The sequence below is a fragment of the Panulirus ornatus genome, chromosome 47 (genome assembly GCF_036320965.1).
Source record: "Panulirus ornatus isolate Po-2019 chromosome 47, ASM3632096v1, whole genome shotgun sequence".
Lineage (NCBI taxonomy): Eukaryota > Metazoa > Arthropoda > Malacostraca > Decapoda > Palinuridae > Panulirus > Panulirus ornatus.
In genome coordinates, this window is record NC_092270.1 from 20,428,188 (window position 1) to 20,442,681 (window position 14,494).

At 36.0% G+C, this 14,494-nt stretch overlaps 1 protein-coding gene across 14 annotated transcripts in view; it reads right to left on the reverse strand.

The window, feature by feature from the left end:
* Positions 1 to 14,494, reverse strand: part of LOC139763652 (uncharacterized) — a 235,881-nt gene that overhangs the window by 29,366 nt on the left and 192,021 nt on the right. For 10 of the 14 annotated variants that reach the window (XM_071689930.1, XM_071689928.1, XM_071689926.1 and 7 more), the window contains 4 exons: positions 8,903 to 9,022; positions 6,100 to 6,255; positions 2,562 to 2,708; positions 805 to 843 (listed from right to left, as the gene is read on the reverse strand). In XM_071689930.1, coding sequence (XP_071546031.1) covers positions 805 to 843; positions 2,562 to 2,708; positions 6,100 to 6,255; positions 8,903 to 9,022 — 462 coding nt within the window. The remainder of the gene's footprint in view (positions 1 to 804; positions 844 to 2,561; positions 2,709 to 6,099; positions 6,256 to 8,902; positions 9,023 to 14,494) is intronic. The other 4 variants (XM_071689932.1, XM_071689931.1, XM_071689929.1 and 1 more) reach the window with 1 other exon arrangement.

Consider the following 14,494-nt stretch of genomic DNA (forward strand, 5'->3'; position numbering starts at 1 on the left):
ACTGTTTGCTTGTTCCTGATGCAATCTTTGTAAAAGCAGGAAAGAAAGTTAGGTATAAAAAAAGAAAAAATATTGGTATCAAAGGTCACAGCTGTGCATGGGATCGAATAAATCAGATTGATATGGTATACTGGGGGTAATGTGCTGTCAGTGGGCTGAACCACAGCATATGAATCAGTCGAAGGTAAATTATGGTGTCTGACTATGGATGGTAGGTGGTGGATTCAGTATATCAAACGTCCCAGCTACAAAACTAATGTGTGCAAGTGTGGCTATTGTTTATTTGTTCCTGGTGCCATCTCACTAAGGTGAGAAAAGCAGTTGTGTCAAAAAAGTTAATAAATTGCAAACACTTTTTTGTGTGTGTGGGTTACATGGTTTGCCATATGTTATCTTCCTAAAAAGAAAACCAATATAACTAATGAGTTGCTTTACTGATCAACATTACTTCATATTAAATAAATTACGGTGCATAAGAGCGACAGTTCTGAGACAATTCTGCAGCAAAAGACCATGCATGTCCACCAATACAGTATTTGTTAATGAAGCACTACCAGGCCATTCCACTTAACACAACTTTGAAAAGAGAGGTTTCTACAGCCATTCGCTCTGTTCTGGTGGCCCAGCTTTCATATAATGGCTGCTTAGCTGCAGTTCTGACAAGTCAAATGGCACTGTATATCCACAACTTGAGTCAAGCACAGAAAGTAAATCTAAATAGGGACATGTGGCATATAACTGTGAAGTTGATATTTTCACACACTAGCAAACGACACCCACCATGCTTTACACATCAGAACTTACTTTCTTGGCCTTCTTCCATCGAATATAGTAAAAGAAAAACTGTAAGCAAAGTTAGAAACTGAGTTAGAATAAGTAAGGATCATGTAATAATTTGTAACTAAATAACTTATTACCCAAACTGCAAATCCATAATAAACCAGAGATCACAGTTAAAAAATATGTATCATGAATTAGATCTCTTCAAACAAACTGTACGCTAAGTAACTATGACATTTACTGCGTAAACACAGATATATATAAACAACCAATACAACAATGTTATTTTTGTGTAAGACTAGTCTAGCCCAACTGTTGGATCACTCCTGAATTTCAATTTGATCTGTATCTGCATTCCAAATTTTCACTTGAGTATCTTTACCCTCATGCATGCATGGTTGTAAAAGGTTTGTAACATTATTCATCTCTCTACTGTTATCAGTCATCCCTTCTCACATACCATCTTTCTTAATACTGTGAATACTATGTCTATGGTATCATTTTGCTGTAACTGTTTTTCCTTAACCTTAACTTTCATTTCAGGAGACTCGTTTTTCTCTATTCATTAGCCCTGACATTTACCCACTGTGAAATAATCAATCACAGCATGATCACTGTTCTCTGTTCCTAAGTTCTTTCTTGTCTAATCCTGCAATGGTATTGTACTCTCAACCCAGTTCACTTTGCTCTGTTCCTAAGCTCTGGTCAAATCCATTATTCTCTGACTCCTAGTTGTTTTAAAAAAATAGCTTAAAAATTAACTTAATTAAACAAAACAACAAAAAAAAAAAAAAAAAAAAAAAAAAAAAAAAAAAAAAAAAAAAAAAAAAAAAAAAATACATTAAAAAAATCAAGTTGGGTTCAAGAAATTTTCACAGTGACATCAATGGATCAAATACTGAATAATCTTTGTTAAAAAAAGTATTAAGTAAAACTCAATAATGAGGCATCACATTGATTTTCTTTGACAATTTCAAAGAAATTTCACTCCAGTTAAAAGTTCCATTTATACATTCGTCTTGTGTGTTTATCAAATTTGAAGCCACACATTTTATCATTGAAAAATGCACATTCTGGATTATACCCTTGTATCATGATAATACCCAACAAAGTAACCAAACGTAATATAGACACTGACCAATCTGAAATAAGTGAATGGTCCAATGGATAATGTGAGAATGCTGAGAAAATAAAAATCGCTGTGGCTCAAGCCATGCTTACTAATGGCTTGGTATGATTACAAGTACACATTTTTTGCATCAGGAGTGGAAAAAGGAGAACTCTAGCAGGTAGTTGGACTGTATGCTTAGTTATCCCCTGTACTGTTTGGTTCACTCTTCACCACATGTCCATTTTTTCATGAACATGGCCCTTATGCACAACAGGAGAGGCCTATACTGATTTCCTCAAAAAACTTCACAGGAAAACTGGGAAGCAAATTCTTGGGAGATAAAAAGTCAACACTCAAAAGATATATGTCTATGTCCCACGTATTACTGTTTTCTTATATTTTGTGGGTGATAAAGCAGTGTATATAGACAGAAATAATCTTCTAAGGAAAACTGATCTAATTATTTGAAATACACCTACATAATAAAGGTAAGGTTCCCAATCTTCTAAAACTTTATTTCAGGTAAATCATGATTACACTACAATATACTGATAGTTATTCTCACCATTTCTTGTGCATAAAATATTGTCCAAACAGTGACAAAGATAAACTCAGCGTTTGTTTCAGTTGTTACTGAAAAGCAAATATTTGGTGTACAACTAAAACTGACCTTTCGTTCAGCTTCAACTGCTTCATGCTGAGCTTTTAAGGTCTCCAACATCTCTGTTTCCTCATCAGTTGTTCCAGTAAAGTTTTCACTCTTTCCTTCTAACTGATCCAGTTCTCTTTCTGCCTCTTCTAGTCGTGATCGACATGCCTGTAAATGATGTGAGAAACATGGTTTATGAAATTTTTAATCTTTATTACACAGTAATCACAGGAAATGTTTAGTCATGTTAACACAATAAAAAATCCATACTTTACCAAGGATAGCAAAGTACAGCATTTATGCATTACAGTAATGTCTTCTGGACAGCAAAGTACAGCATTTTTACATTAAAGTACTGTCCTCCTATCCCTGTGATGTTGAGCTGTAAGCTTATTAATACTGTTATGGGTTTTCAATCCAGAAAACTATTTCTAAGGCTCTAGTAAGCAAAGTAAATTTGTTGTTGACAATCTCATTTGATTTTGTTTTGGACAAAAGAGGACATGGAGAACCCACCAAACCATAATAAAGTAGTTCCACAAATATCTCAAAGACCATACTCTTGTTGATATCAATCACCTGATTAGGTGGGAAGATGTGGTACATTATAAAGGCGAGCCAATTACTGGAAGACCACTTGCTTTCAGGCTCTATTTCTGCCATGCAAAAGACAGCAATTGTACAGGCAAAGCAAACTAGTAAATGAGTGGAGTGGCAAGGGTATAATCTTTCCCCATTATAGTTAGGAAAAGAACTATCAGAAGTTGGTCCAAGAATTCTACGACAAATGGAACAAACCAAAATCAAGAAAAGCCAGAAGCAATGACAAAAAGAAAAAAAGAAAGTCCACGATACCATAAAAGCATATGTCATAAATCTTCAAAGGTAGTCTACTTATTCACTATCAAGGAACTGGTAAGAGGGAGGTCTAAAAAAAGAAAATGATCAAAAAACAAAAAAAAATACATTAAAAAATCAACTTGAGTTAGTAAAGACTTCTTTAAGTCTGTCTTCTGACATGCTATTTAACACTTAGTATTCTAAAATCTCATACAGGGTAAGAGCATACCAGTCTAATTAACATTATGTCAAAGTTAGACCTAAATGAAAAGTAACATTAATATGTCATGGAAGGAGGTATGAAAGAGCTATTCAAAAGCATGTTTTTTCTCAAGCTCAAAGCTGTATTTCTAAATTAAGTTTCTTACTTGCCTTCTGCAGCCATACCAAAAACTTTTACCTGGGAGGAGGTTCTATCAACCAAGATAATGCCTTAGGTTGCCAGTGAAAGAATGAAAATTCCCAATTCATTTATCTCCATAAAATAACCAACCAAAGGACCCTTTTCTCAAGGTAGCAAATCTTTGTAAAGAAATAAACTTTCAGTTACCAAGTTCTGTCAGACCCCACAAAAAAAACCTGTTTTCTTATGATTTTAGAAGACATGTGATAAAAATGCCTTACTTGCAAAATTGTTCTTTAACCTGTGCACCCTACAGTAAATCCTCGGTTAGCTGATCTTAACAGTTCCAGAGCACTTGTGACCTTTTTTTTTAACCTGAACATGAAATAAGCAACCTAGAAATATTAAAAGTTTTACAATCATAGCATCAACCATACAATCTAAACACTGCCATGATTGCAGTGATGTTTTCCAAAAGGAAGCCTCCAAGCCTACCTCTTCAACATCTTAATTTAAAGCAAGGTAGTTTTATTTTTTGCCAAAAATGACAGATTGGCGTAAATCTTTCATCTTTCCCTTACATATGTAACTCTATGACCCTGCTTCAACTGACCAATACTATCAAGAATGGTTTTCAATATTAAGCCTTCTGACAAACTAACATAAGGCTTCCTAGTCAGCAACAAACTCAACACTTTATCTAAACACCAAACCAATTTTCCTGTACGAGAATTTGGACTCAAATGAAAGAATCTACTTTTAGCAATCTCAAAAGGAGGTCTATACTTAAAGCAATATCAAAACTTAATGTCATAGGCACCATCAGAATTAAACTAAATGAATATACAGTATTTGCCTGCAAGCAATTATCAATATACAGCTAAACAAAAGACTACAAAAGAACAACTCTTTGATTCGAAACTTACAAGAATTTCTCGCATCAAGTTCTGGCCTTTCAGCAATAGCATATCATAAATTTTTGGAAAACAATCTCTATGTGCTTTCAACCCTTACTTCACTTATAATAAATGGACCAGTTCTTCAACTTATGGATACACAGGTACAACAGGCCTCCTTACAGCATGTGAGGCTAAAAGAGGTTGATTTAGCCATTACTTCCTTACTTCACTCTTCATTCTCCTTCTCAGGCCACTCACTCCCCTCTACTCCCTCTGCATCCAACAAATCCTCTTACTCAATCTCTCTTCATTCATCCTCTCCAAATGTGCAAACCATTTCAACATACCTGTTCAACCATCCCAATACAAAATTTATTAGATACTTATGATTGCTGCATATTACAAGACAGCTTGGAAGCTAAACCTGAGATAGAACTAAACTTATTCAATAATAAGCCTGACCATAAATGGTATTTCACTTTCCATAAACTTGCTTTATGACAACACTTGCAAGGAACAGAACAGTGTCAGATGAAAAAAAAAATCATAAGCATATGTAACAGATGGGGTACACAGTGTAGCTCATTGGATAATCATAGCATGGTCTTAAACAGATCTTTAACTGTGCTGTTCAAACAAAGTGTACCAAAGTTTTTGCATGCATCAAACATAACTGCAGGGAAACTATCTTAGTCTGTTGAGAACTACTTGGTGAAGGGCAAGGATGCAAATATAGAGGCTTGAAATATCAAAGCTCGGATATGAAATCATGCTTAAAAAGTACAAATAAAGGCCAGGTAAATATAAAAGATATTACAAAAGAATCAGGTTACCATCAATGGCAGACTAAATCAAGAGAGCCCAATTAATTATCATGCTAAAGTCATGTTAGCAAACTATGCAACATGCATTTTCCTTAAATTTTTAAGCCTACCATCTTCCATGGTAAAGAACTTCTTTGCTGACTGATAAAAGATGAAAGAACAATGTTAAGAACACTATTGACAAGAAATCTCAACTGACTCAGGTAGAAAAAAGGGTGAAATACTGGAACAATCTTTAATGAAGATGGTTTGTATGGAGGAGTTTCTGAAATCCAACTTACTGATAGCAAAAATCTGATTCAGTTTAACCTTTACACTGTTATACAAAAAAAAAGACCAGAGTTTAAATCAAGTAATTTCACACATAGTATTGAACCACTAGAGAAAAAGTTACAGAAATTATGTAGTATCAAGATAATTGAAATTCACATTCAAAACCAAGCACAACCTGAAATCGAATTATATTGAAGCTATTAAAGATTAATATGGTAACACAAAAAGTTCAGAAGCTTCAATCTTGTCAGTAAGATACTCCAACTTAAAACTTAAAGCCAAAGTACTCAAAATTACAGTTATCTATGAACAAAATTCTATTTCATAAAGAGAATAATCAGTAAATACAAAACCTGGTGGTTGTACAAATTATAACTAACCTCAATGGCTTCATGATGGTGATGCCTTTCTTGGTGGCAACGGTCCTCTAGTTCAATACTCCGCTGTAACAAGGCTGCCATTCTCTCTTCATCCACTGCCATCTTCTCTCTGAGGGGCACCAGTTCCCCCTCCAGCAACGCTCTTTCAACTTCAAGCTGGGGAAGGCAGTGATACGGTAATACAAACATCTATAATATCCTCTTGTACAAAATAAAGTTCTTTACAAATAGAGTTTATAGAGAGTTGGAGTACAATGAAGTAAGTTCTTTATCTCTAAATTATCCATGACTAATGCCTACAGAAGGTTAACGTGGCTGATGTATGCAATTTGCCAGCAACCATCCACAAGATCAGCAGATTCATAAAGTGGTTGGAATGTGAGAGGAATGAACCATGACTATAAGTGGATACAAAGTAACCGGTTATTCTACATTCTGCCTTCATAGGTTGTAGTAGCAATCCCCTGAGAAGTAGTACTATTTCATATTGGGAATATCAAAATTATGCGATCTTACACCCTCTTTATCAGGATTACTGGTCTTAGCTTGTCTCATTAAAACAAAAACTATCAGGGAAGCCTCAACACTTCCCTAACTGCACTATAGACCCATCCTCCTTTTTTTTATACTTTGATTCCAACATTTCTTTTACCCCTCACCTTTCCCCCATTACAAGTCTCAAAATACAAGCATAAATAAGTCTGATATACAAAGGAATACAAACAGCAACAGACAACAGGGTCCTTTCAGAACTTTTGTGATAGAAGAAGGTAACAGAAACATAACAATAATTGTGGTATGAGAAAACAGATGACCTAAGCCTGTGAACTTTACTTGTAACTCAGAAAGCACAAATAATGTCAGTTAAGATCTGAACTAAAATAAATTCACCTCATTCAAAATAAAACATGTGCCCACAAGCTATCCACGACTGTGAGTTAAAGTACACAAATTCAACTCTAAATAACTGCTCAAATCAAGTTTATCAAAGCCTTCGTTAATTTTGAATACCTGTATCAAATTACCTCTGAAACTTCTTTTTTCTAAGCTAAATAATTTTCCATCTTCTAGACATCTCTTACAGGATCTGTTTCTCTGTCTGGAAATCATCTTGTAAGTTCATCGGTGTACTCTATGTATCTAAAACTTTGACACCTGTTCCCAACTCCCTCAAGGGGGGGTAGCCACAGCAAGTCTCCATAACTGTGAACTCCAGTGCCACTTCTCAGCCTCTGGAGCCTCACCCTTGACAGGCCACTGGCGAAGGGCAACCCAAGCAGTGTTTCTAGAGGCTTCTAACTAATGTGTCTGTATAATGTTCCAGCCAACTACATCTCCCTACTGCTTCCGCCTACTTGATGCTCCTGCCTAACGTTCCTACCTATTTCTTCAATCTATTACTCCTACCATTTTGCCAAAAGGCAGGGCTAGTGCATAGCACTCACAAAAAGAGATTGTATGTTTGAAGACAGAATGCCAGCATTCCATATCTGGGTGAGGCAAAACAAAAAGACGTCTACCTAGGTCAGAGGAGTGCAACTTGACAGCCACTGCAGTGCTGGCTCTCTACATAACTGTAAAGCCACCCCTAACCCTTATGATACCAAGGCAGGCAGTACCGGTAATATATCCCTGGTCTGCGGCTGCCTACCAAATACTACTAATGCCTACCAACTAGGGTTATTATGAATATATAAAATACAGTGGCTCCTCAGGTTCCATACAGGTTAGGTTCCTGGACCCAGTTCATAAGCTGATTTGTTCATAAAACAAAATACAAAAAAATGCATAAAATTAAGGAGAAAACCTATACCTGACTCTATTAATGTATTAGAAACCATATTCCAAGGTAAATGCAGTTAATAAAACATCATATTAAGCAACAATTAAAAAAAAATGCACTTTGATGGTTTCTTCACAGAGTGACCAAAACTGAATACAACATTTAAGGTGAAGATGCATTAGTGAATTGTAAAGAGTGAGGACTGACTTCTTACGCTTAGATCTGAATGTCTCACCCATGAATCACAGCATTATTTTTAAGACTCTTCAGTGCTTTTCTATTATGTTCATTTAGTTTTCAGTCTTCAAAGGTTATTACACATAGGTCTTTATTTACCTTTACAGGCTCAAAAGACTACCATTCTACCTCCCTTTCCCTTCATCTTTTTATCTCTCAGAGCAATAACATCCAGGTATATTTCACCAAACATGGGCTCTCTCTCCCTTCTTTTCTTCCTGGTCACAGCAATGCATATTCAGACACCCAAGCCTTTGCCTTCAAAGAAAAATCCTCGTTCTGCCTTTTCCTGTGTTCACTGTCTTAAAAAATCATTAAACAGAGTGGGAGGGTTCCTCTCCCAACTCCCAAAACTGTTAGTCACTTCATACAACACACAGGTGATACTTGGGTAATATTTTTGCCACCGTATCCCAAGGAACAGATGTGTGTGTATGTACAGGTATGCATTAGAGAAGCATGAGTAGGCATATATCTGACTATAAGAAATCAGTATTTAGAAGACTTATGAATGAAAAACAGAGATAAGAAGTATGCCAACTGGCAGGTAAAGGATGAACATGCTCTAATGTATCCCAAATATATCCATTAACATGCTGGTACACAAAGGGTTAACTGGGGATGGAATAATTGGTAGTTAAATGGAGAGCCTCAAAATTAGACAAAGGGCATATAAGTTCAAAACAGTTGACAGTAACTCAACTACAGAGTCTTTCATCCCCAGAAACATGAAAGTTTTTTTAAGTTAATCACTAAATCAGAGAATAATCCTTATTCTGTTACCTCTCTCAGCGCTTCATCCTCTGTGATTTCCAGCTCTGTGACACTACGCTTGAGATCTGTCACAGACTGAAGGGCCTCATTCTTGATGCCTCTAAGACGTTCAATCTCCCCTGGCACGTCCTGTAAGGGTAATGACTACTGACTTTAGTAGAGTTTATGCATAATTAAATAATGTGGTGTAAATGGTTAGTATTCTTGACCATGTTGCTTTCATGGGTCACCAAGGGTCAAGCACACAGATCTGAATCCTCATTTCAGCATTTGGTCTACAGTCAGCCCAGCAGTTCATACACTTCCTGGATGTTATTGAATTCATACACTGGGGTTGAAAATTTCTAATATGTATCAAAAGCAGTGGACTTTTAAATTTTTTCTGATTTCTTCATGTAGTGGGAGCTACATGACTCAGTTCTAGATTTACTCATATTAATTCCAAAGTAATGATCTCTCAGATGAGGATGTTTAGTGCCAAGTGCAATGGATGTTATTCATTTCTTAAAAACATTCCAAGAGTCTAATCCTGGAACAGAATGCATGGGCACATCATCAACAGCCATCCTAATGTAATAATAACATGGTGAACTAAAATTATGCAGCGATACAGTCGCTGATTTGTTTAAGATTAAATTTTGTCTCAATGAATGTTAACCTATTGTGCTTTGTTAATATTTCACCAATTCCTTACTCTTAGCTTCTTAGTAGGCTACAGGTACTTGAGGTCCATGAGTTTAAGTTTGCATATGACTGCACTCAACTAACATATCTAGGGTTACTAGTAAATAATCTTATTACCAAAAAAGTTAAATGAAGACAATACAAGAGGAATGATAGGAAACTAAACACCTGAATGACTATAAACAATCATGAGAGAAGAAAAACTAAAATGTAAGAAATATGGATACGTGAAAACGAGCACATTTCCGAAAATTATTGAAACTGAAATTAACATCATATATGCCTAAATCACAAGCAAATGTACTGATGTACTTAGAACCTGGCTGAAAGAAAATCATCAGAACTGATATGTAAAATCAGGGTTCAAATGGGAAAGTAAAGAAACTGGGAAACATATTTTGGTGAATTATGACATTCATGCCATCATGCAAAGACTTCCAATGCCTCGCATACAAGAAGCAAAATTAACCAGACCTGAATTTAAGGTTTATTACATGGAACACAACTATAATTCTCACAATCCAAAAGTTATAACCCTTGACTTAACTCTGGTAATTACTGGCTCACAAAGTTCTGCATATAATCTTCTTTGGAAGGGAAACAGTTGTTAATCTGTAATACTTTGCTGAGTTATATAAATATCCCTAAATCTTTTAACAGTTCTCTTCCATGTTTATTTGTGTCTGGTGCTCTATACTAATATTATTTCTTTACATCCCTTACACCCAAGCAACCAAAATTTGTCTTAATGAATAGTGACATCCAAATGTTGACTCTCAATGTGTTCTATGGATGATATTTTCATAATTTTAATTATGTCATCACCAACTGACAGCGCAAGTTTGTAATTTGTATTAGCATCTATGTAAAAAATGAGAAAGAATAAAGGTACAAGTACAGTTCCTAGATAACAGCTTTATGCAGTGGAGGTACAAGAAAGTGCCTGATTCACAACATGTGATCAGTTAGCCTGGAAATGAAGATCCTCTTTATGTTTCTGTAAAAGCTGTGAACATTACTTCAGCACTGTGTTTGTTCTCCACTGCCTCTGTACTTAAAATGCAGTCATTAAACAGTTAAGAAAGGCATGATTTTCCCATCCAATGGCTGCATTGCCATGGATTGTGTGTACTATCTAATTCTGTGAAGTCAGTCAATTAACATCTAAACATTCTCTACATCCCTTTCAGTGGCAAGCTTATGACCCAACATCCTCCTCCTGTGTGGTGACTTTTTGGGCAATTCAGATGATAGGGGAAAGGCAGCTCTGGTACAATGGGGTTGGAAGAGCATAGAAAGCGATTTAGATATGACAAAACTCAAAAGAAAAATCCAAAGGCTGGTGACAGAGGTTGGGAGAGTAAAAGTAATGAGAATGTTTAGTGAACATAATCAAAAGTAAGGTACTAAGGTGCAGCAAATGCAACAAATGGGAATGAAGTGAGTCACTGGGTGGGAAAGGAGGGGGTAAATGTCCTGGGTACACAAAGGAAAAGATAAGTAAGCTTGAGAGTATATCAGTCTTGACAGTACTGCATGGGTGCGAGACTTGGACCTTTAGTGCAAAAGGAAGAGAAAAAAAGGGAGGTGGAAGTGTTGGAAACAAAATACCTTAGGATGATGTGGGTTCATCACACAAGGAAGGACATCGTTTAGAGACTGGTGTAATAGTAAAGACAGTTTGAATATAAGAGCTGACCTGGGTGTGCAGGAATGGTTTAAATATACTGAGAGGAAGAACGAAGAAGGACTGACTGCTCCGCTTCCAAATCATCAGAGACAAGTACAAGCAGCAAAGGAAAAACAAGTTCAACTCCCTTAACAGCAAGAGCAGATGAACCATCATTCTTTGAGATCTATGAATAAGAAACTTTGAATCCACTTTCCTCATTTGCCATTTACTCCACGACATAAGCACTTCATGCACTATCACTACACAGGTATATCAATCAAAAGTCAAGGTCTGCCAACAGAAATTAAGATCAATGACCTCAAAGTTCTGCAAAGGGAGACCCAAATCCTCAAACAGCAAGGCTACGAAAATCAGCATATTACCCAAGGGTCCAGGTTCTCTATTTCAAAAGGATTTTTTGTTGTCCACACTAACGATACTCTGCATTTCTTCAAAAAAGACTGCTTAAAGAATCTGGTAGCAAAACACACTTTATGGACATACCATACTCTCAGCGAATCTCATAAAGTACAAGATGTGGCGATAAACTCAATAATGTATAAAGGGGAGAAAGAACCTCATATCAACTCTGATAGTGTACTCTGATAGTGAATATAGCAACATCCAAAAAGCTTCAGCTCATGTCCAAATGTTTAATGTGGAAAATAAGGCATTCAGGCAACACTAATCATGTCAGTGACTTTGGATGTTTATCAAAAATCCATCTTTGCTTCAACTGAGTCCAATTATGAATAAATAGCATCTACCCAGAAACAGAAGAAATTAAGATTGTATTAACAATTACTGTGTCACTACAAACACATTATTATATCAGTAAGACTATTCCTAGACCTTTACTTTCTGTGCCTTTTCCTGCTGGACCTTTGCACAGACTTCCAATATATTGTCAGTTGTTTGATGACCTCTTTGCTCAAATTTCTCTTCATCAGATTCCATCAGGTCCTCTTTTGCCCACCTATAGATCATATTGAAGTCTTGATACAGTTATCTTTGGCTTCTTTGTCCATTCTCATTCCTTGTAACAGAGTTCCATGGATGTCCATGAAATGAACTAAGAATTGAGTCTGAAAACTTATACCCAGTACAAAGCCATGCTGGTCTTTTGTGTTGTTACGTGTGTTTCAGAATAAATTTTTCCATCACTTTTATAGACCTTGAAAATAGGTAATTTTTGGCTAACTGGTCTTCATGCATGCATGCATACACAATTTTTTGGTACTAGATTAGATTCTCCTTTAAGCACTAGTGTCATATATGGCACTTTGTATACAGCTATTAGATTGGATTGATCAATGCTTTGTCTCAATAACATCATCAACTACTAGAATGACCAATGTTTTGTCTTAATAACATCATCAACTACTGGAACAATCAATGCTTTGTCTCAATTGCAATATCAAATATTGGACTGATCAATATTTTGTCTCATTAACATCATCAACTACTGGACTGATCAATGCTTTGCCTCAATATCATCATCAACTACTGCCCTAATAAATGCTTCATTTCAATTAAATCATCGAGTGTTTTGCTACCACCATCGTTCTTCTAAAGGAAGAGAGCTGGAATCCCATCAGATCCTGGTGCTTCATTCATATTTGGTCAAGTGCTTCATTCATGTCCCTTTCTGTTATTTCAGTACCTATAAGGGCATGCTCATCATGCAGATCAATATTTTAACACCTACTTTCTTTCTTTCTTGTGCTGAACACTGATTTATGCTGTACTGGTTGATTAGTGAGTGGTACATATTCTTTGAGTCACTATCATTACTTTTCCCAACTTCAAAAGAACAAACTTCTGATCTTCTGTTCATTAATTTATTCCTACACAAGAATGGAACTTCTGGATTTTGTTCCGTACTTAGAATTACTTTCCCCTCGTATATTCTTTGTGTCTTCTATGCAACTCCATAATTTCTTTGCCAGCATTCATTTCTTTTTTTTTTTCAACACTTTCCTTTTCTCTGTTTTTTAATATATTTTTCTCTATTCTCTTCTCACATTCATCAACTGCTTTCCATCTCTCAGTCTCTTTCAATTTCTTTGTTCTTTTCCCTAATGTCAGCATTAACATAATGTATGTAGAACAGCACTGTGTTTGGCCTTGCATTCTGCCAATGAAAACCTCATTTCACTTTTATATTTCCTTAGAGAAAATGAACCTCACTCCACCCTAATTTTGTCAAAACTGGTCAGTTTTTCCTCGTCTATTAATACTGAGTAGTTTGTAATCACTTCTAAGACTTATGTTGAGATGTTTCTTTTGTTATTCTCAGTCTTAGAGTTAAGAGTAATCTTGGTATTACCTGTAGAAAGGAGACTCACTGTATTACTGCTTTTTCATTGGTTGGCAGATGATTTGAACAAGGCTGAATGTCTCATAGATATTCACAATCTTTTTAACTCTTCCTTTTCATCAGCTAACACATTAATCATTAGTTTAAATCTATATCAGCATCCATTACCTGTTCCTCTTTATTCCCATTCACCAAATGAAAACCTAAGTCACCTGACCTGGGTATCATTGTTGGTTAGGTTTACCTATATTTCTCAGTAACTCCTCAATTTTTGCCTGGATCTTGTTAAAATCTCCCATTTTAGTTTTCAGCTTTCAGCAGTCTGTTTATAGTCATCTCAATTATATTTTGGGCTGGTATATGTTTACTACTGTAGCTTCACATATTCTTCAGCTACCTTTCAGTAACTATTTTCTTTCTTATCTTGTTTTTATAACAGGACATACGATGCAGTTAAGGTAAAACATAGAGTAGTCTGGTTTTAATTACACATGACAGCCAGAGAGTGGATGTGTATCAAAGAGCACAGTTCAAGTGATTTTATGCTTCCTTGCTAAGGCAGAAAGAGCAATTTGGCATAGAAAAGTATTATAGGCATTAAACAACTGCCCTCCTAACATAGTCTTAAACTTCATTCCAACACACATATATCTATGTGAAATTACACTTCCCAAGCATGCATAAGTTACACTTTCTTATCAGCATTCTGGACTCTACCCATCTCTCCAGCATTACAAACATCAATTCAACATATAACAAGTGACCCCTATGCTCAGGATACAACCTCCATATGGAAGACAATGAACACTTACTCCTCGACTGTCCTACAATCACTTCGTGCAGACATGCACACAACGACACCTGCACTTCTTGACCTGTTGTCCCATCCAGTGGGAATGGCCACCTTTCTGAGTGCAGCAGGAGC